The 22457-nt window shown below is 40.8% G+C and overlaps 1 protein-coding gene across 1 annotated transcript in view; it reads left to right on the top strand.

The window, feature by feature from the left end:
- Positions 1 to 16447, top strand: part of CAPZA1 (capping protein (actin filament) muscle Z-line, alpha 1) — a 36596-nt gene extending 20149 nt beyond the window's left edge. The window contains exons 4-10 of the mRNA XM_004689642.2: positions 313 to 376; positions 4818 to 5024; positions 9160 to 9239; positions 9848 to 9926; positions 12972 to 13043; positions 14386 to 14448; positions 14832 to 16447. Coding sequence (XP_004689699.1) covers positions 313 to 376; positions 4818 to 5024; positions 9160 to 9239; positions 9848 to 9926; positions 12972 to 13043; positions 14386 to 14448; positions 14832 to 14972 — 706 coding nt within the window. The 3' untranslated portion in view covers positions 14973 to 16447. The remainder of the gene's footprint in view (positions 1 to 312; positions 377 to 4817; positions 5025 to 9159; positions 9240 to 9847; positions 9927 to 12971; positions 13044 to 14385; positions 14449 to 14831) is intronic.
- Positions 16448 to 22457: the final 6010 nt, after the last annotated feature.

Here is a 22457-nt window from a genome sequence, read left to right as displayed (position 1 = left end):
CCGCCTGCCCCGGAGGTGACCACATGGCGCGGCAGACCTCTCCTGACCCGCCCGCTGCTCCCCTCAGCAGTGGACTTCCTCGATCTGCCTGTTCTGCTCCCTGCTCTGTCCCTGGTGAAGCCTCTCACCGCCCCGCACCTCTGGCCTGTACCCCAGTTCTGTATGCATAAATAAATAAATCTTTAAAAAAAAAAACACACACAACAGCATTTCTCTTACTATTATGTAAACTACCTTTTGTATTTGTTTACATACAATTTTCTCTCTCCTTTTCCTCACTGTTTTTTTTTCTTTTACTTTTTAAAACAACAGTGCATTTGCCCAGTACAACATGGATCAGTTCACGCCTGTGAAGATAGAAGGATTTGAAGACCAGGTAATAGTGCTCTTCTCAGACAGGCTGTGCCTGGCGGGGCTGAGGGCCTGTGTACCAGCACCGCGTCGAAGATAAGATGCTGAATAAGTTTATGCTTTAGTTTTAGTTATTGTACATACTCTCCATGTTAGGAAATGCTTCCTGTCTCTGATGATGCTAGCAGTTTCTTTAACAGGAAAGAGTCCCTGATGAGACTGAAAATGAAAGGAAGTTTGCCCAGGGTTTCTAGCTGACTCTCATTCTCCTTGGTAGGAATAACAGGTCCTATTCAAATATAGGAACAAAACTAGTGTGTTAATTTTACCATAGTTTGTGAACATTGTATGACAAGGCTTGTGAATTCATTACAGGCAGTATGGCACTAAAAAGAAAATTTCTTTCAAAAGTCTGGATGCCCTTTGAGCCCACTAGTTCACAGTATTTATCTAGGATTATAAGTATGGAATGCATACAAATGTATATAAAAGATTATTTGAGGCAAGGTTTATAAAGTGAAAAATTAGGAGTAATCTAAATGGCCCAACATTAAATACCATAGAAAAGTGATATAAGTATTGATGTGGGAAGAAATTCATGATATATTAAACTAAAGTATAAAGCAATATTTACAGAATTATGCTGATTTTATTTTTAAAGTATATATTTCAGTGAACAAATATGCTGTGTTAAAATTATACATTTGCCTGGTATTACATGGACTAGTTGCCCAGGAAAAGAATCAGGTTAAATTCTATGAAAAGTGCATCATTATTTTATGTACCACTAAGAAAGAAAACATATTATCAAGTAAATTCTGATGCAGCCCTAAGTAATGCCTTTAAGTGTAAGAGGCATCCCATTTTATGAGATGTTAAGTCATGAGGAGGATGTCAAGGAAATATAATATACGTGTGTTTTATGTGTGGGAAAATATACATCAAAATATTCTGTGTGTTGAAATTATAAGGTTACTGGAGTTTGTTTTGGTCTGTATTTTTGCTCATCTTAATGTTCTTAATAAAAATTGACTATAAGCATCAGCATTAAAAAATACTGGAAGATCAATAATAGATACTTTCACCATTGATACTGTTTAATAGTACAGGGGAATTACTGAAATCATGAGTTATGTGGCCAGATAAGTGATACAAGAAAAGGCTAATTTGTCAGCATTCCCGTATATATCCAGAAGTCCCCAGTTTAAAAGTGTAGTCAAAAGGAGATCATATTCTTGACCATAACAACAACAGCAAGACATGCCCTGGGCCCTAAGTTAAGGAAGATACAAGTGTTATTAAGGTTGATGTTATCACTGCATATAATGAAAAATCAGCTACAGTGCGTTAACGAGATTCTTTTTTATCATATAAGGAGAACAGCAGTGATATTTAAGGGTCTTAGGGCAGCGCCATGATGTCACCAAAGAATGAGGTTGCTTCTCGCTCTCTGTCCTGCCATCCATGGGTCTGATTTTCATTATCCTGTTCTCAAGATAGCACTTTAATTTCTGGGTACTGAATTTGTGTTCCAGGAAAGGAAAGGTACAAAAATAATGGTGCTGTTGATCATTACAGAGGCAAGTTGTACTGATGAGTTCCTGTCAGAAAGGATATCACTTTATCATTCTGGGAAGTAGCATATTTAAATTTGGACCTGTTGCCATATTGAAAAACTTTGAGGCTCTGTTAGAAAAAAGGAAAGAATGGGTATTATCTAGGAAGCTAGCAAGAGTCTGTACAATTCTTATATACATACATTTTAATCCAAAGTAAATGGTATATTTGAATAGATTAACATGTCACATTTATGAATAGAAAATACAAATGATGCAAAGATTATCTGAATAAGAAATAAATAACGTGGGAACATTTGCTTTTCATAAAAAGATTTCATGCAATTCCTATGAAAATTGTAGTAAGCCACATGGAACTATGAAGAACAACAATGAAGAAAGACTAATACTATCAAGCATAAAAACATAAAACAATCAATGCAGAGTTTTTAAAGTAAACATCATAAAACAGAAGGGAAAAGGAAACAATTGATAAAATTAATGAGATTAATTCAACTTTGACCTCCAACTATATACATAGGTTAATTTCAGTGGGGCTTAAAAGTTAACTTTTTTTTAAAGTTATCTATTTTTAAAAACAAATTTTTCAAAAAATGGAAAGAGAATCTTATCAAATTGAATCATCATTGAATAATGATGACACATTAGAAAAAAATTTTTTTTAAAGATTTATTTATTTATTCATACAGAACTGGGATACAGGCCAGAAGCTCAGGGGCAGTGAGAGGCTTCACCAGAGACAGAGTGGGGAGCAGAACAGGCAGATCAACGAAGTACACTGCTGAGGGGAGCAGCGGGCGGGTCAGGAGAGGTCTGCCGCGCCATGTGGTCACCTCCGGGGCAGGCGGGGATCGAACTCATGCGGAAGTGGTTTCAGCTTCTTAGTGCAGTGCTTTAACCTGCTGCGCCACCAGGGAGGGCCACATTAGAAAATTTTACAAGAGATTTATGCGCAATGACAAGGTTTAAAATAAGATTTAAGAACAGAGAAAGTATGTGCTTCAAACCACAGATGAAGAAGTTATTCAGATACCTACGAATCCAGGGATAACTAAATAAGAGACATGAACTGAGCCAGTTGCACCCTATTGGTGGGTACTGATCAAATTAAGGAAGGCATTAGATTACATAGTATTGTAATTAAGGAAGTACAGGATAAAATTTTAAGATGATGTATTTCCCCAGAGAAATAGGTTATATGTGTTGTCCTATCCTTATAAATAAGCCTTTGAAAGGGTGGTCTGGTACTAAGGACAGGAATTGCAAAAGATTTCAGGAGAAGACTTTCTAATGATAATATTCGTAGCAACTTTCTTAATAGCGGAAACTGTAACTAGCTCAAACATCTTAAGAAATGATTAAATGTAGTAATAATGTATATACTGTGAATAATATGTAATTATTAAGAAGAATAGTAGAAATAGTATAGAAGAAATACAAGTGACTCATGTTAATGGCGGGCTTGTCAATTGGTACAGTTCTCTATGATGGAGAACAATTTGTACATTTTTGTCAAAATTGAATGCATTTACCCTTTAACCAAATTGTACCTGACACGGGTACAATTTGTATGCAGTGAATATACTGGTCATTCATTGTATCTTTCATAATAGCAAAGAGTGGAAACAACCCACCTATCCATTAGTTAGGGATTTGGTGGAATAAATTTTGCACATTTGTACGATGAGGTAGAATACAGCTAAAATTAAATACAAGGAAATTCTCTGAGTACCAATAGGAAGTGATCTTCTAGATACTTTAAGAATTAGAATACATATTCATATTGGTTTGTATTTGAAAAAAGAAATGCTGAAATCAAAAAAGAGAAACACATGCCTTTTGCAGCAACATGGATGGAGCTAGAAGGGATCATGCTTAGTGAAATAAGCTAGAAAGAAAAGGAAAAAAATGATGGTTTCACTCATAGCAGTACTATAAAGGAGCGGGGGGGGAAGAATAATAATAATAATAATGATAATGATAATAATAATAGTAATATAGTAATAATAATAGGCTATATACCAGAGACATTTTACAGAGATGGAGTGGGGAATGGGATCAAAAATGGGGGTGGTGGGAAGTACACTTGACTATGGCGATGGCACACGGGTGATTTGGTGAGAGGAAGCCCACGGGGATTACAGTTCAGTTGGGAAAAGGCACAAATGATAAAAAAACAAACTATTATTTTAAAAGAGAGAAAAGAAATGCTGAAAGCGTTCTAGTCAGAGGTTGGCAGCTTTTTTTCTGCAGAGGGTCAGATGGTAAATACTTTCAACTTTCTGGAACTGCAGATCTGTCATGACCACGCGACTCTGATGCTGTCTTGGGAGAGCGTCTACAGGCAGCGCAAAAACAGACGTGTTCGCTTGTGTTCAGCAGAACTTCATTTACAAAACGTGCGGCACCTGCTCGGGTAGCTAGTGGAGCCTTGCTCTGAGTGAATAAAATCAGTTACCTTGTAGAAGAGCAGATGTTTGTTAGGAATTTGGTCAATGGGGAGAAAAGACTATTTTCATTTTCTAGTATTACCTATTTTAAATGCTAAATGTTATGCCAAGACATTTCATAAAATATGTACAAAAATACAAAATTACACATACCAATTATTACAGCTGTATACAAGGTATATCTATATAGGCAATATATTAAACAGAAACCAAGAAAGGGAAGTTATTGTTAGAATGGAGAATTATTGCAATTTAGAATTCACTTTCCGTAAACCTTTTTATAGAGATAAAAATGAGACAGATTGAAAATCAATATGGAAGAGAAGGCTAACTCACTGAAAAGTTAACTGTCTTCCTCAAAAGTTTTACTTGTTTTGTGAAATGTGACAAAAAGGACTGTTCTACAAGTTTACTCATGTTTGTAATCATTCTTTTGAAGGTCTTAATCACAGAACATGGTGACCTGGGGAATAGCAGATTTTTAGATCCAAGAAACAAAATTTCCTTCAAGTTTGATCACTTACGGAAAGAAGCAAGTGACCCACAGTCAGAGGAAGTAGATGGAGGTCTCAAGTCTTGGAGAGAATCCTGTGACAGTGCTCTAAGGGCCTATGTGAAAGATCATTATTCCAGCGGCTTTTGTACTGTTAAGTATCTGCCTGCTTCCATTTACCTTATCATTTGGGGGCTTTCACCAGCCAAACATCGCTTTTAACAGTGTCCTCTGAATGTCACTGCTGAAGTAATTTTCTTTTAAAAAAATTTAAAAAGATTTATGGGCATACAAGAGCTGGGGTACAGGCCAGAGGTATGTGGTGGGGAGTGTGTGAGAGGATTCAACAGAGACAGGGTGGGGCGCAGAACAGATAGATTGACTGAAATACACTGCTGAGGGGAGCAGAGGGCAGGTCAGGAGAGGTCTGCTGTGCCATGTGGGTCACTTCCCTGGCTGGGGATCAAACTCATGCAGCAGTGACGGCAGACAGCTTCACAGTGCTGTGCTTTAACTCATTGTGCCACCAGGTAGGACCCACTCTTGAAGTAATTTTTGAAAGGAATATAAATAGGAAATTCTTTTCTTTTTCATCTCAGTGCATAAAAATGTTAAATGTGTTCTAACATTTGTCTAACTCATTATAAATTTCATTATACCAATCAGAAACCAGTTTTAAAGGTCTTTACAGCTTAGCGATAAGAAAAGTAAAGTTTGTTGGAAAAGCAATATTTATTGTATAGGTATATTTTACTCAAAGGTGCTTTAGATGCATTTATTGGATAGTCAAACTATTTGAACTAATTTTTTTTTTCATCAAAAGTAATTTGTCTTTTATTACCTTTTGGCTCTAAAAAATTATAAATTTGGGCCCTCCCTGGTGGCACATTGGGTTAAATCACTGCACTATGAAGCTCTCAGAAGCTACTGCACATGAGTTCCATCCCCAGCCAGGGAGCTGACCCACATGGCATGGCAGAGCTCTATCATGAGTTCTCCTTTGTGATATTATAGCATATCAAGAAAGATGTCAGAATGTTTTAAATATATCAATGTGATGTGTCAAATGGTGTACAGAGAATGCTGGTTAAAAGCACTTACTTGAAAGCCATCCTGACTGGTCTATGTCCCAGCCTTGCCACTTAAATTACTGGTGTGACTTTGGGCAAATCATTAAATATCTTGGCGCCTCAATTTTTATTTGTAAGGTGGATATTATAGTTCTGACCCCATAGGATTGATGAGGTAATAATGTACTTAAAATATTGGACAGTGCCTGGTGTACAGAAGCCCTGTACACACAGCAGTCGTTCTTACATGCTTGATTGTTTGTTTGAGGAAAGCTCATGTTGGCTGAGTACCAAATTCCAGTGTGGGAGCCCAGTTTTGCAAAGGGGGACTTGACATACTCTTCTAGAAACTGGCTGTTCAATCCTAAATATACTTTTAACTTACCCTTTGTTACCCATTCAGACTCTGTCACTACTCATTCTTACTTTGGAGAGCTCCCACCCTGACTCATCCTACTGTGTCCTTTTCTCACTTCACTGAGCTAACAGTGAACTACAGGAAGCCGTGGAAAGTTTCTGACAGTGTTAGCTATACCCAAGTGTCTTATTAGTAATTCTTAGTTTCACCTCAATATTCACTGTGATTTTTTTTTTCTATATTGTATGTTCTAAACCTTTCTTACTGTTTTCGGATACATTTCTAATCCCCCACTATTTAATAGGCTCAAGACTGTCTTTATTCCACACTCACAAATTTTCTTTCTGCCATTATACTCGAATATGATGAAAAAAGATCTTGATTCTTGATTTCATACTATCCTATTTATTGTGAGATGTCTTCTTACGAATTCCTTTTAGAAATGTAGGACTTTCTCCTGTGTCCATAAGTAGGAAGAAAACTTTTCCATCCATCAGTAATAATTTCTGTAAGTTGCTCCTCTTTGCCTTCTTTCTGTTTTGCCCTTCCTCTCCTCTGCCCTCTTCCTTCCTTTGCTCATTTCCGCCACGCAGCCAGCTCCAGCACAGGTGGGTTCACGAAGGAAAAGATGGTGTCAGCAAGAGAGAGGAGACAGCCCCTTGGTCAGGTGCAAGTATCTCCTGCTGATAGCTGCCGTGGATCTTTATTTATACGTTACAAGCAAATGGTGGGTTACATCAGCATGTGACTAAGCAGAAAAATAACCTCACTGTGTTCTTTCTCAGGAACAGCTTTTCCTTTCATTTATGTAGCAAGGCCGCTCAGACCCCTTGCTGTTTTTGATATTTGTCAATTTCCAAAAAAGGTATAAGTGCTAGGCAAAGTGTCTGCTAGGTGGTCATTATTCTTTTACAGCTGAGCAACTATTCTGTTAATGTTAAAGCAGGCATATGGACTTGTGTGATTAGAACTAACATCTCTATTTTTATCAAAGTGAGAGATTAACTAAATGTTAAAGAGCTTTTTATAGATCATAGGAAGATAGATGGAAAGTCTTTGAGGGCTTAAAGTCAAGAAAATGTCAACTTTGTTTTGTGGGCTATAAGTAAAGCAAAGAAAATTCACAGGATCTTAGGGTCAGGGGATGATGAAATGGGTTCCCTCCTACTTTGTCAAACCAAGCATATCTAGAGCTTTTTAGAGGCCAGCACTGATATGGTAGGCCTAATCTCTTTAATCCTTTTCAGAAGGAGAGCAAACTGAAAGAAACCCTTTTGTCTTTGATTACAATTCAGTGGCCCATATTCTCATCAAAGAATCCCGTGCAAGGAAAAGTCAGAGTGAGACTGGGAAAAATTATTTTGCTCATAAATCTGCTGTTTACAAGAACCATAAGGCTTTCCAGTAGGACTTGGCAGGGATGATTGTAAGCTTTGGTTACAATCATTTCTTTAAGTATAATTTATAAAAAAGTATCCTCAGCTCTCTTACCAAGAAGGAAATGTTGAAGTTAGACTTATTAACACCAAGCAGAGAGAAATTTAGTTTTTCCAGGTTGTTATATTTGTACTGACTTATTGTGCAGTACTGACATTACTGGAATAGTAAAACATCTGGATTTGGATGCATAGTGTTAAAAATTGCCATAATCACAAGAATCACCACAAATAAAACTAAAGGATCCAGTGGGAGCCACCTGTGGAGCTTACTGACTTTCAGGAATTGCGTCCATACCCAGATCTTGTCAGGCAGCATGAGTAGCATGGCCCACGCCAAGCCAGACAGCACCATCTTTTCCTGTAGTTCAGCTTCCTCACTCCTCTGTCTGTATGCTGCGGAAACTGCCCTTATAGGTGACTGACGGTTCCAGAATTGCCAGGTCAGGCATCCTTTTCCTGGGCCCTGTGTGGCATTTCATGCTAAGTCCAGCCAACCACTTCTAGAAATCACCTGTTGCTTCATTATCATTTCATCATCCTCTCTTATTCCAACTCTTTCCTTTCTTCTTTTTTCCTGCTTTTGTGAATGTAGGCATCCCTTATATCCTTAGTTCTTTCGCTTCAAAGCTCCTATTTACTGTAAAGTAATACAGAATTAGGTGTTAGAAAAGCAGTGGATTCCAGCTTCACCGCTTACTCTCCAAATGATCCAGGGCGGAAGATTCTATGTAAATGATAACAGTGTGTTTCAACAGACTAGCTAGACTAAAGAAAAATAATGTAGAACATTTTGTAGACTCTAAAAGCACTTTGTTTTTAATCTTTCCCTTGGTGATCACATCACCTCTCCCACCTGAGGGACAGTTGATGTTCCTTACTGCTGGCTGGACTTTGCCAGGATTAATTGTGTGGTCTTTTAACCAACTTCCAGGATTTCTTCCATTTTACTCTGTATTGTCCCAAGATAGTGATTCTGGTTGAATCATTTTGGTGTCTCCTTGTTCCCTATGGAAAAGAGCCTAGAACCTCTTACCTTATACCCACTGTGACCTAAGTCCTGTCCCTTTTACGTACATACATTCTAACCTGACAGAACTAATTGCTGTTCACTGAACAAGCCCTCAGTTTCCCGCTTTAGTTGTTTACTCATCCTTATTCTCATTCTCTACATATCAGAATCTCAAATAGCTTACAAAGTCAGCTTGGGTGTCCTTTCCTTAAGCAGGAACAGTATTTCCCTTTGCTTTCAGTGTACAGCTGTCTTCCCTACAACCTACCATGTTCTATTGCGTGAACTCTTAGGAATTTTAACTCATACAGTCTGATTCTTTGTCCCCCCAAGGATTTGCACACTACTTTTTTGTTATTTAGATTAAATGGGTTTCAATCTAACTGTTTTTTTTTTTTTTTTTGAATGATAGGTTTATGCTAAAACTATAGATGGACAACAGACCATTATTGCATGTATTGAAAGCCACCAATTTCAGCCGAAAAACTTCTGGTAAGACCTTAAATATTCTTTTATATTTATCTGATTATTGGGGTTGGGGGTTGGGGGGGTGGAGAAACAAAAGTTGCAGCTTGGTTTTTAATCTAAATATCTTGGGATCAATTATTTACTGAGATGCTGAAGTTTCCCATCTGTAAAATGGGGGGTTTAAACATGATTTCTTCCAATTCTAAGATTTTATAAGCTATCTTTTTAAGTACTCTTATTGAGTGAGAATAAGTAATTAATTAATAAAGTACCCAGAAGTCTGTTTTACTTGGGTTAGGACTAGTAACACTGTGAGTTCATTGTAGAAGGCAGTGGCCCATCATTTGTTGGCCGAAGAGCCTCCAAACTGAGCAGACAGGATTTTCTACTTCAAGAGAACAAAGGAAAAATGAAAGTCAAGATAACTTTAGAAAAAGGATAATGTGTAGGCCACTTGGATACTTGGATACAAACTATGTTTGAATGGGGAGAAAGAACCTTGCATGTTTCAATCTAGAAATTACTTGTATCTTTTTTCCCTTACCCTCAACTAGTCTGCCTGAGTAGCAAATTGCCTCACCATGGCTCAGTGCTTGCTAATTCTGAATGGCTGTGTCTGTGTGTTGTAATAGGAACGGTCGCTGGAGATCAGAGTGGAAGTTCACCATCACACCACCTACAGCTCAGGTGGTTGGCGTACTTAAGATTCAGGTGAGACGTTAAAATGTCACATCTTCAAAACATCCCAGTTGGTATTTGTTCTTGTATTAGAAATAAGGACCAGCTGTTTATAGGTGCGGAGTCAGTGTCGTGAGTAGCAGCAGAAGCCTCCACCCTTAACCAGAACTGTACTTAACCAGAACTGTGTTCCGGCTTGATAAAGGACAGGCAACGCGGCATGTACTGCTTGCTTGTTTTTCTCTTTCAAAGACAACTAAGTTCTTTCCAGGAATTATCAAAGAGTGGTTTTATGAAAGAAGAAAATAATTATTAAGAAGTGATTGTGTATCAGCTACTGTCGCTTACTTAGCATTTCTCATCTATACTATTTCACTCAAGTGTGAACAGATATCAGTACACATGAAACTTGTAGCATTGAAGAAAACTATACAAATGGACTTATTTTGTACAGTAATGATTTTTTTTACAATAATGTCAATTAGATAAAATAGGAGAACTACTTTTTAGACTTAGTTAAGTCATTTAGAGAGTGACTAGGTATCCTCACGTTATGTAATAGAAGTAGCGAGGCATAGTTTCTGATGCTGGGACAGGACACGCAGGCTGGTGACAAAGAACTGTTAGACACTCGGTGTCTGTCTGAAGGCTCCTGATGTTCTAGCAGAGATTTGGCTGTCAGAATCCAGCCTGACTTCATTGCTAAGCCCAACTAACCCTAAGGTTAGCTAAAACAGTTACTGATAGAGAAGGTGAATGTCTAATTGTACCTCTATTTGTGTTGTCTTGTTTTAATAATAACGAGAGCTGCCCTTTTATTATTTTTTTAAATTGGTTTTATTCATTTAGGCATACAAAAGCTGTTGTACAGACCAATGGGGAAGGTTCACAGAGACAGAGTGTGGGGGGGGGGGGCAGAACAGGCAGATTCTGCTGTAGGAAGCAGAGGGTGCTACATGAGAGATCTGCTGGCCATGTGGGTCAGCTCCTGTCTGGGGATCAAACTCGTGCTGCAGTGGCTGCACAGTTTCACAGTGCTGAGACTTAACCCCCTGTGCCACAAGGGGAGCCCAAGAGATGTCCTTTTAAATGGTATAATTGACTCAAAAAAATATGTCACCTGCACCCACCAGAGCCTCTGGCTACGAGTAACTTCAATTCTGCCCATGGGCAATTTCCTAGTTATGGGCACATGCCCAAATCAGGTGAAGCAAGCAGGTGATAAGGCTCTGGGGAGCCACATAGACATCAGCAAATAAATATGCCAGCCTCCTCACTCCTGTGGCGGGACAATCCTGCTGCATGTTCTACTAAGTCTTCCTAAGTTCAGCTCGGACCTGCTCTTTAATGTACCTGTACACTTCCCTCTCTGTCTTTTGCTTCCTTGCTTCCTGCGATTACCTGTCAAATAATCTACTACTCTCAAATACTTATCTCAGGTCTGCCTTGGGAGAGCCCAACCTAAGACAACATATTGTTCTTTTTTGGTTAATTGTGTCTGTGAGTAGCCTAATGTTCTAGACCTCATTTAACTTGGCATTGACTTTGACCAAGCAACTTACTCTCAGTTTTCTGTACTATGTTATATTTTTACTGTTATATATAGAGGGCATATAGTCTAGATATTTGTGTGTGTGTGTGTGTGTATACACTATACTATACTATATAAATCTTACTATAAATTATCTTCCTTCTGAAGAGACAGTTATTTGTACATCAGCTTTACTGATTCAAACCTAAAAGAGCACACATCTCAGAGAGTGATAGCTTCTGATAAGCCTTTTTTTTTTTAAAGATTTATTTATTTATTCATACAGAACTGGGGTACAGGCCAGAGATGCGGAGGGTGAGAGGCTTCACCAGAGACAGGGTGGGGAACAGAACAGGCAGATCTATAAAGTACACTGCTGAGGGGAGCAGCAGGCGGGTCAGGAGAGGTCTGCCACGCCATGTGGTCACCTCCGGGGCAGGCGGGAATCGAACTCATGCGGAAGCGGCTTTAGCTTCTCACTGCTGTGCTTTAACCCGCTGCGCCACCAGGGAGGGCCTCTGATGAGCCTTTATTAAGGCCCAGTACTCAAGCTTCATTTGTTTCTTGGTTTTGAGGTTTTTTGTGTTGTTTTGTTGTTGTTGTTTTCTGTGTTTCTCATTTGTATCTTAAAGCCACAGATTGATCGTACTTGTAGTCTAACTTTACTTATGTATCTTTAAAAAATCAGAGTAATGATTCTTTGAAAAAGCCATTAAGATATTTAACCCTTCAGTTAGTCTACAATCAGACTAGTCACTTAAAATCAAAAGGGGAGTTTTGGAGAGGCAACAGTTTCTGAGGAATCATACTGATTGTTATATTGAAATTTTTATTGGCAGATGAGAAAAGGTTTCGTGGCTGTTGGCAGCTGTGAAGCTGGAGAGTTCCTAGCCAGACTCGTAACTGTCTCATTGTCCACTGAGCCCTTCAACTCCTCCCTCAAACCCTGAATAAAACAAAAGTTTTGTTTTGAAACAGTTTATGTTTAGTTTACCATTAATATGTTAGATAACAAAATTTTCAGTTGAGTTCTTAAACAACAAGACTTTGGCTTTAGCCTGTATTCCTGTCTATGTCCTAGTTCTTAAAAACATGTTATGGGCCTCCCTGGTGCTGCACGGATTAGTCTCAGCACTGTCAAGCTATCGCCAGCCACTGAAGCAGGAGGTCCATCTTCGGCCAGGGAGCTGACCCACATGGCCCAGCTGGCCTCTCCTGCCTTGACCACTCCCTTCAGCACTTGCCTCCTCAGCAGTGTTTCAGTCAGTCTGCCTGTTCTGCTCCCCACTCTGTCTCTGTTGAATCCTGTCACCTCCCCCACACCTCTGGCCTACACCCCAGTTCTTATATACATAGATAAATAAAATAATTTTTTTTTTTTTTTAAAATCTGTTTTTCCTGGTAGGGAAAGAGAATGCTTAAATTTGCGTGTTCTGTGAAATACTCGTTCAGAGTTGGTAAAGATTAGGGATGACTTGAGACACGAATGTGTAGCTAGGCAGAGATTTCTGTATGAACGTCACATAGACTTGCAATGTCTCACACAGGTTCATTATTATGAAGATGGCAACGTTCAGCTGGTTAGTCATAAAGATGTACAGGATTCAGTCACTGTTTCCGTGAGTATGGAGCATTCAATATCTATCTAATTGTATCTTGTTTCCCCTTAAAAATTTAGTTTTGGTCTTAAATACTGATTCTGCCAATAGATATGTAGGTTGTTTTCAACCTACATTTTGATTTGGGCAGCTTTTGAGGGTGTATACAAGTAGCTACATTAGTTTAGTCTTTGACTCTAGTGATGATGACTTGAAAATATTCAAATTTTTTTCTTAATTTCAAGATTTGCTCAAGGACAGCAATAGATTTAGTCCTAAAATACCAGGAGGAATGAAAGTTTGCCAAACTCCATTCTTTAGGTCTTCATATTATTAGAGAAACTAAACATTTTTAAGAAGTATTTAATCGAAAATTTACTGTGCTCCATAACTGGAAAAGGAGAACCAATTTTTTCTTTCTTGCCTTCCTGTATAATTTCAGATTTTTATATTTCTAGAAGTTATTGAGCATACTCAAATTGTTTGTATATGTGCTTTGTGTCAATATTTACCTTGTTAGATGTGAAAACAGAAATGCTAAAAAATAGCAAGAGTGAAAAAAATAGCAAATCATTATTGGTTAACATAAATAACATTTTCGTGAAAAACAACCATATTTTCCAAACCAAAGAGATAAATAAATTCGCCAAAAGAAAAGCATCAATTTACATTTTCACAAATCGAGTAACATATGACTTAATGAAAGATACCTGGATTCTCTTTCTTCGCCTTTCAGCATTAGCATCCAGGTGAAGTCAGCACGCGTCACGTAGCTTCCGTGAAGTTGCATTGTACATACACGAGCATGAGCGTGAAACAGTCAAGTTTTGCTGTCATTCTGAAAACAGTTTGACTGTTTGCAAGGATTTTGGAATTGCTGCACTAGGCATTTAATCTTTTACACTCTTTTAACCTTTAATTCTTTTGCGCTTAATGGTAAATGGGAGAGAGGTTGAACTTGCTTTGTAACTGAATCATTTAAAGCAAAATGCAGTCAACAGCATCAGCCTAAGACAGATATCTTCAGGGCATAAAAATCTCAGGATTCTCTGTGCTGTCTTCTGGGCACACTGAGCATGATTGGAGAGGAGGCGGGTGTGCTGGTGAACAGCCGCAGACCATCCTGACTAGTTTTGGTCAGGTCAGTTAGGAGGGTTTTGTTTTCTCATCTGCAAAATGGAGGTGATGGCGATAGGTCTGCTTTGCAGGGTTGTTGTAAGAATCACAAGCACCGTGTACTCAGAACACTGGATCAACTAAATTGTTATGCAAATGTTAGTTAATATGGAACTTGTCATTATCTTTTTATTTACTGCTTACACGTTACTAAAAACCCATTTTCCCCCTTATCTGCCTTTACTAGAGTGAAGCCCAAACTGCCAAGGAGTTCATTAAAATCATAGAGCATGCAGAAAATGAGTATCAGGTAAGAAGATTTGGAACTAATTTTTCTAGATCTAGTACCTTCGTATTTTGCTTATAACATATTTTATTAGACTTCTGTGTTCCTTTTATCATAAGTAAGCTTGTTTGAAGTTATGAGGGATGAAGACTGCAGACATTGCAACTTGGGGTATTCTGATTAGAATTAAAGTTTCAGCATTCAGGAACCTATAGCCTTAGTTTGAGAAACAATATAGACAGGTGGGGTTATCAGCCTCCTTCAGAAATTGGACAGAAAGAAGCTCACTTGAAATATTACATCCCATCTGCTCATCTAGGGACTCAAGCATGTCCTATGACTACAGTTACTTTTTCATTCAGTCATCTTTTCTGTATAAGCAGCTTATCTCTGGCTATCTATTGCAGACGGCGATTAGTGAAAACTACCAGACAATGTCAGACACCACCTTCAAGGCTTTGCGCCGGCAGCTCCCCGTCACCCGCACCAAAATCGACTGGAACAAGATCCTCAGCTACAAGATTGGCAAAGAAATGCAGAATGCTTAGAGGCTGGCTGCAGGGTTCTTCAGTACATGGAAAGAACGGAATCAACACGTGGTCAGATGAAATATATGTGATTTATAAACAAGAGTGATATTTTGCTAGGGCTTTCAAAGTTAACAGGTTTTATAACATCATGAAATACTGTTGAACCTAGAGCATTGTCTTGATTCTGTTGTGTTCTCTGCCTTGTAATTTTCTCTTTACTATATCTACTTGTAAAAAAATTTTTTTTGAATTCTGCCACATTTATTATTGATGGAGAAAGAGATCTATCCTGGAGTCATTTTGCTGTTTAGAAAATTTTCCTCGCTATGAAACTCTGTTAAAGACAGGCGCTGTGTTCTGTACTTCTCCACGCTGCCCTTCAGAGCACTCCTGGTATTTCAGTGGCCTACTGATTCACCAACAGCTAAAGAAGCTATCCAATGAACTAGAGCTGACTAGAAAACACATTCCTCCTTCTCTTTCCAACCATTTATAGCATTTCATAACTGTAGTCTTCAAAAGTATGAATTGGGGCTTTACACATCCTTTTGGGGGGGCAAAGGAAGTTTTCTGGAAAATCCATTATAGCCAGCTTCTCTGGGAAAGTTGTTTTTAATCCAAAGACTTGAACCACATTCCCTGCAGATGAACTTGTTTGCTTTTCCCCCTTCCTTCATTGTCTCCTTCCCATCCAGAACCATTATAGTTACAAGCATCTGCATTTTTAGAAGAGATTTCCCATGTATTATTATTTTTTTAATATTCAAAAACTGCTGACATACTAGGGATGTAATAGAGTATAAAACTTGAAAACCGCAGATGTTAAAGGAAGAATGGCTATCTTGTGCTTTAATACTTTGTGGCAGGATTGTACTATAAGCAAATGAATCAAACAGCTATGTTCATCACAAACAAAACTTAAAAATGAACCAAAGTGAAAGGGTAACTTCCAGGCAGTATCTTTCTATTGTAACCTGTTATTTAAGGGAATACTAGTGATTTGTTCTAAATAGGATGTAAAACTTGTTCCAAATTTCTTTTCCTCAGTCCTGCCTGCCAACAACTCAAATGTAACTGTGATATAATAACAACCCTTCCCAGGGATATTGGCAGGTGCATGTGTGATCTCAGAATACACAGGTGACATAGATATGATATGACAGCTGGTAATGATGGACTCATTTACATTGTTTACACTTTATGACCAGACCTTACGGGAAGGTCAGTTTTTTAAAAAACCAAGTAGTGTCTTCCTATACCTGTCTCCAAATATATGTCAAAAAAGAAGGGTATTTGTGCTTCAGCTTTGTTTTTGCTCAATAATACAGTCAAGCAGGAATTTTATTTCCAAGTGAACCCACTGAGCTGTGTAAGCATTTTGTTTATTTCAAATAAAATATATTTGTATTATTTGTCATTCTATCCATCCATACCACACAATCCTCTGTACCAGATAGTCTAATAGAAATATACCTGTTTTTGTTCTTAAATTGTCTTGAGTCTGTCCTTTCCGATCCATTTCTTCAGCCTTTGCTAAGGTAAGTGTGGTGACAGTGTTCAGGGTTTCTGCAGTTTGGTTCCTGCTTTCAAGTATGAGATCTGAATAGCCAAAGATTTAGAAAGAACAACTGTTTGTTTGGTTTTAAGTTTAAGCAGAGTGTCCATGGAAAATACTGCTTTTCCCCCCCAACAGTGGTTTAAAAGTTTAATCTTGAGTTTCCCATTTCTGTCAGAAAGAAAAATGTAGCTCCCTTCCTATCTTCCAGAAAGCAAGGCCTAAATATGGCTAAGTCAAAATGAAGGAATGCCTGCACCTTGACCTTGGGTGATACTTCACCCTCCCAGTGCTGCTTTCCTCCCACAAGTTTGCCTTAGCCACAGACAAGCGAGGCAGCCTTCACCCTGGACTCCGACAGAATCAAGAGGCGTGGCGGTGCTGCACTGGTACCCAAGGCCAGTTTAAATCTCATCTTCTTGCAGGACATTAGCTACGCTCACTGTAGCAGATTCAAGTCTGCTTGCCTTTGCCTTTACCTTGAACTGATTCAGTGGGTCAGCCTGCCCCACACTAACCCATCAATTTTTGTAGCCCTACAAATTTTTGAAGCCCTTGACTACTTGTATAACTAGAAGGAAATCAACCCTTCCTGCTAAGCCCTGCAAAGACCTGATTTTCTTAAACCTCCGTCAACAGAATATGCACTTTAATAATGTCTGTTTTATCATGCACTGCTGTTACCACGCTGTGGTATTGAGGAGGGTGAGGGAGTCTAGTGGGCAAAGGCTGATAGCTACAGAGCTGGCAGGCGTGAGCTGGCAGTCACAGGAGAGGTGTGGGGAAGCTCACACCTCTGGGGGTGCCAAAGGGGGCACCCCAAAGGGGGCAATGAGGCAAAGTAGGACAGTGGGAAAGTATCCCAAAGTAGGGAAAAAAGCCCACAGGAGCTCTTGAGCATGGTGGAGAGTCCCCAGAAATCCCAGAAAAAAAAACAGTATGCAAGCAGGCTCCTCCCGGAGACCTCCTCCTACAGTCAGGAGTCTCTCCAATAACCTGAGTTTGCAAATCTTCAGTGAGGTGTGTGTCAGTGGTGATTCCTCCATCGTTGAACACAGAACCCACCCATGGGCAACAGTATCCTAGGACAAAAGTTTCCCAGCCAGATGGAAAGGAGTTTTCTGTGTGGCCTCCCCATGTTGGGGGGCAGCAGGGTGACTTGTTTCATTTGAGCCTGGATAGAAATACTGCTGCAAGTTGCATAGTTCTCGTGTTTCAATAATCATTACTCTGATGCCTGACTCATCACGATTCCAACCTTGCCACCTTCAAACTCACAAAAGATTAATACATAGCTCCATGTCAATTTATTAATCAGCAATTGTATGTGTAACTGCCAAGCTGCCACCACTTGGGAAATCAAAGAAAGGAAGATTGATAAATATAGAACCAAACTGATGGTCCCATAGAAAAGCTGAGCTAATTAAAAGTTCTCCCTTGAATAGACAAGGTACACAGAAAAGTACAGGATTGATCTGTGACTGGAAGACAAGTTCCGCTTACCAAATGCCAGTAGAGACAGGAACTGAGTCCCTAAGAAACAGCTTTAACATTTTACTTCCAGGGCCCTCCCTGGTGGTGCAACAGGTTAAAACAAAGCACTGTGAAGCTCTCCACAGCCACTGCAACACGATTCAATCCCTGGCCAGGAAGCTGAACCACAGAGCACAGCAGACCTCTCCTGTCTCCCCGCTGCTCCCCTCAGCAGTGTACTTCAGTGGATCTGCCTGTTCTGCTCCCCACTGTCTCTGGTGAATCTTCTTAATGCCCCCACACCTCTAGCCTGAACCCCAGTTATTGTATGTATAAATAAATAGATCTTTTTTTAAAAAATTCACTTGCAGCTGGCTTTTTACAGTGAATTGAACAAAAAGACACGTCAGCAGTCAGCAGACCTCCACTGCTGGCTACCAGGAGCTTGTGATGCCCAGCCCCTGAGCTTCTTATCACCCTCCTGCGTGGCCTCCAGTGCATCCTGGAGGGCTGAGGCTGGTCTTTAGATAGCACTGGCTCCAGATGTGTCCTTGGGCTGGAAAGTTGACTCAGAGCAGACAGGCCGTAAACAATGCAGATTTCCTACATGCTGAGTGTCTTACCCAATCTCCTACCCGCCACCCCAACCTTAACAGATCAAAGTCCTCAGCGTGCAGAAACCAATCTCATACTGTTACAGGGCACCCCAATGTGAATTGGGTTGCCTGTCTGTGGGTCTTCACCCGTGTGCTTACGATTCAATCATATTATGGACACACTCAAAGGTTAAATAATGGATTATTTATAAGGAGAAAGGTAAGGGAATAACCCAGGGAAAGAGGGAGAGAAACACAAGTTAACTAGGATGTCCTGCCAGTTCTGCTGACTTGGACTCCACCGGCAGCTGAAAACCGATGGGGAGCCAAAACGATCAGCCGTGAACCACCAGGTCCCCCCAGAGCCCACATGTCCGGTTTTATCCCAACCTGGCTGCTCAGCTCCGCCCTCACGTCCGGCGTGCTTCTCCTTGGTACTGATGGGATCTGGAGTTCCAGCATCTGGAGTGGGGCGGAGTCCATGAATCCTGTACCTGTTACAATACCTCTCCAGATAAAATGTGTCAAACTCATTCTGTTACAGAACTTATATATTATAAAGCTGCCTACAAACACTGAACTGATGATTATGAAACATTGCTACTCCCCCAAAACAGGGCTTAGGGTCCTGTGAGCTCCTGATCACATCTATGTCAACTGCTCTATATAATATGTAACCTCTTATATGTTCCTATTTAAGTCACCTTATTTAACAGACATTATTCATTAACATTGAACTCACAGCCAACAGTGCTATAATTAATGCATAACGTGGGTTTTCTCTGCAAGGGAAGAAAAAAGATAGTTCTTCCACTGGTCTGGGTCCTTGACTGAGACATCTTAGGAAAACAGAGTAACTGGCCGAGATGGATTAAGCCATCTCCTTTAAGAACATCAGCAGCTAGGCCCTCCCTGGTGGCCAGCAGGTTAAAGCACAGCACTGCGAAGCTGTTGTAGACACTTCCACATGAGTTCGCTCCAGTCCTAAGGTGATCACATGGTGCAGAAGACATCTGACCAGCCCACTGCTTCCCTCAGCAGTGTCAGTGGCCTGTTCTGCTCCCAACTCTGTCTCTGGTGAATCCTCTCACCACCCCTGCACCTCTGGCCTGTACCCGAGCTCTGTATATATAAATAAATTAAAAAAAAAAAAAAACAGCAGTTAAGAACAAAATGTTAGGAGCTTGGGAAGCCAAGGGAGGCCTTTTATGGGGGGGGCGGGGTGTGTGTGTGTACCAGAACAACATGAATTACAAAAGTATGGTGGTTATGGGGATCTATGAGTTCCTGTCTCCTCTGTAAATGTGGTGTAAGGCAATTTGGTCAAACCCCCCAACACGCCTGATCCGGGAGGGAGACACCCTTACAGGTGGATTTTTCCTTTATACATGTAAATATCTTTTACTACGAAACCCCCCAGCTTTCATCACTCCTCCTATGTCTGCAGTTTCCCAAAATAACCAGCCTGTAATAATCCTTAAACCAAAGGGATACTCTGGTGACAATCTTTGCGCCCCTCTATCTCTAAGTCACATCACAGCCTTGTCATGATTAGTAACTCCAGAGCTACCCTTTGGAGACATTTCAGGCAGTGAATGTTGGGAGTGACCAAAGATTTACTGACAAGGACTGAATTAGGGCGGTAAAGAATTGAGCCTTGCACCCAGCTTGATAAAGTGGTAATAAACTGACCTTGCATCCGGGATGGGACTAGCTGAAGGTGATAACAAACTGGACCTCACATCGAAGTTTGATAATTAACTGGGCCTAGCATCCTGGGAGATACAGGTGGGAGAACTGGGCCTAGCAATCAGGAGGCACAGCATGAGTCACCCCTTTGGACTGTGAACCTAGAATCTATATAAGTGACTCTCTCCCCTTACTGAGTTGGCAGTAGCTGTGGACAGGGGTCCCTCTCAGCTGCTGTCCGGGAGCAATAAACTCTGCTTGCTCAGCCTTTCTGCTTCCTGCCTTCTGCCTTCCTTTCTTGTGGCCAGTGACAGAAGTTGGGACAAAACAGTGAAATCACCAGTAAAAGGTACAAAAATGCAAAAAAAATGTGACCACAAATAGATCATGAAAGGACATTCATTGGTAATGAGCTTTTCCACCTCAGCTGGAAACGCAGGCAGTGGGCAACTCAAGATATTTTTGGTTGCTCTGCCCATGTCCGTGAATGATGGCAAAAGTACCCCAAGTATTGATTTGGGGGCTACGAGTAAATTTTAGCTAGTGACTTTGCAAATTGGGTCTGTAATAGTAATAATGAGGGTCAATGAGAGCACAGCCTCTCCCTGGGTGAGCAATGCAGGCTCAAGGTTGTTTCTGGTTGTATTAGTGTCAGCAGAATACATCAAGTTAGAGAACATTCAAATGCTGAATTGTAGAACCCAGGAACCTGGAGTAATGAGAATTAAGAAATACGGAGCTTGCAAAGAAAAACACAGAACTTCTAATACTCTTCTCTAAATGAAGCTCTAAATGTAATCCGGTAATGCTGTTGGTGAAAGTTAGTTTCCCAGTGGTCTTCAATCTTACCAGATTCTGCTAAGTGTAGCTGGATTTGGGGAAGGCCTCAAGGAAATGACTTTCAAGCTGGATGGGAAAGGTGGGAAGGAAAACCTTTCTAGAAATGTGCGAAAATAATTACACCTCCTGTGAAGTGGATTTGTCCAGATGAAACTGGTTTGGAGAGGTTACATTGTAACCAAAGCCAAGGACTCATTTTCACCCAAGTCCTCACTACCTGAGAACTAGCTGCCTGAGTACCTTTTGAGAGCATCCAGGCGGTTGACCTGGGCAGAGAGCAGGTAAATTATGGGTCCAGGAAAAATGGGGACTTGGGTTTGCCCATCAGAATGGAGGTTCGGTTTGGGCACAGTGGCTGTTCGGTAATGGTAACAAAAACAATTTTGAGGCATTCCCTCTCGTTGCCCTACTCTCAGGTCTTGCCAGGTAACTAAGGGTGAAGAAAGGTAAAAATCTTTGGCTCCTTCTCTAGCTTTCCCCTTTTCTGTGAATCGTCAATTTCCAAGAGGCCTCTTTCTCCAGCCCCGACTTCCCCGGCCTGGAGCCCGGGTTCCCACTGACTTTGCATTTCCTGTCGCTGGAGGCTGTTGTGCCTGGCCTCCTCCGCCGGTCGTTGGCCTGGGGGAAGGTGCTGGGGAGCGCGGCTGGAGCGTGGCCTGGGCTCTGACATTCCTCCGCCGGGTTAGATGGTGTGGCCTTCTCCGGGGTATGCTGGGAGAACAACACCACCTTTGATATGTTGAAAAGTTCCTTTTACGACTTTTATTTTGTTTGCCCCATTCTACTGCGTCCGGTTGCTATTACGGAAGATGCAGAGCCTGGTTTTAGGCTGGTTGTGGGGTGGGAGCTCCCCCCTTTAGCTTAATAGTCTTAAAGCACACGCGCCTTCTCCCGGGACTGATGTGGCTATTAACCATTTACTGCCTGACCTGCAGTCTCGCTCTCTAGAAGCCAGTGTTTTAATGACGGGAGCCGCCCTTACTTACCTACTAGTAACAGTTATATGCTAGCAACAATTAAAGAACAATGCAGGCGCGTGCGCTCAGTACCCAATAGTGGCTCGAGAGGGGAGCCCACAAAACGAAGCCTATGTGGCAGAAACCTGGAGTAACTGCAGATCCCGGCGAGCCCCTCGTCGCTCCCTCCCACACACCTTTACCTCGCAGACTCTGGGTTCTCTCCCCAAACTTCTTGGGCTCCAGAGCCTTCCAGCGTCAGAAAGCCGGAGAGGGGAATATGGGGGAGGGGGGCGTGCCGCCTGCGTGCGTGCTGGTTTCAGTTCCCGGCGGTCTGGGGGAGGTGCAGGGTGAGCTAGCCCCAGGCCAGCCGCAGCCAACCCGGGTCCCAATC

Source organism: Condylura cristata, unplaced genomic scaffold, assembly GCF_000260355.1.
Source record: "Condylura cristata isolate star-nosed mole 26May11 unplaced genomic scaffold, ConCri1.0 scaffold00026, whole genome shotgun sequence".
Taxonomy (NCBI): Eukaryota; Metazoa; Chordata; class Mammalia; order Eulipotyphla; family Talpidae; genus Condylura; species Condylura cristata.
Note: the sequence above shows the minus strand (reverse complement) of the source record. Positions and strands in the feature narration are given on the sequence as shown.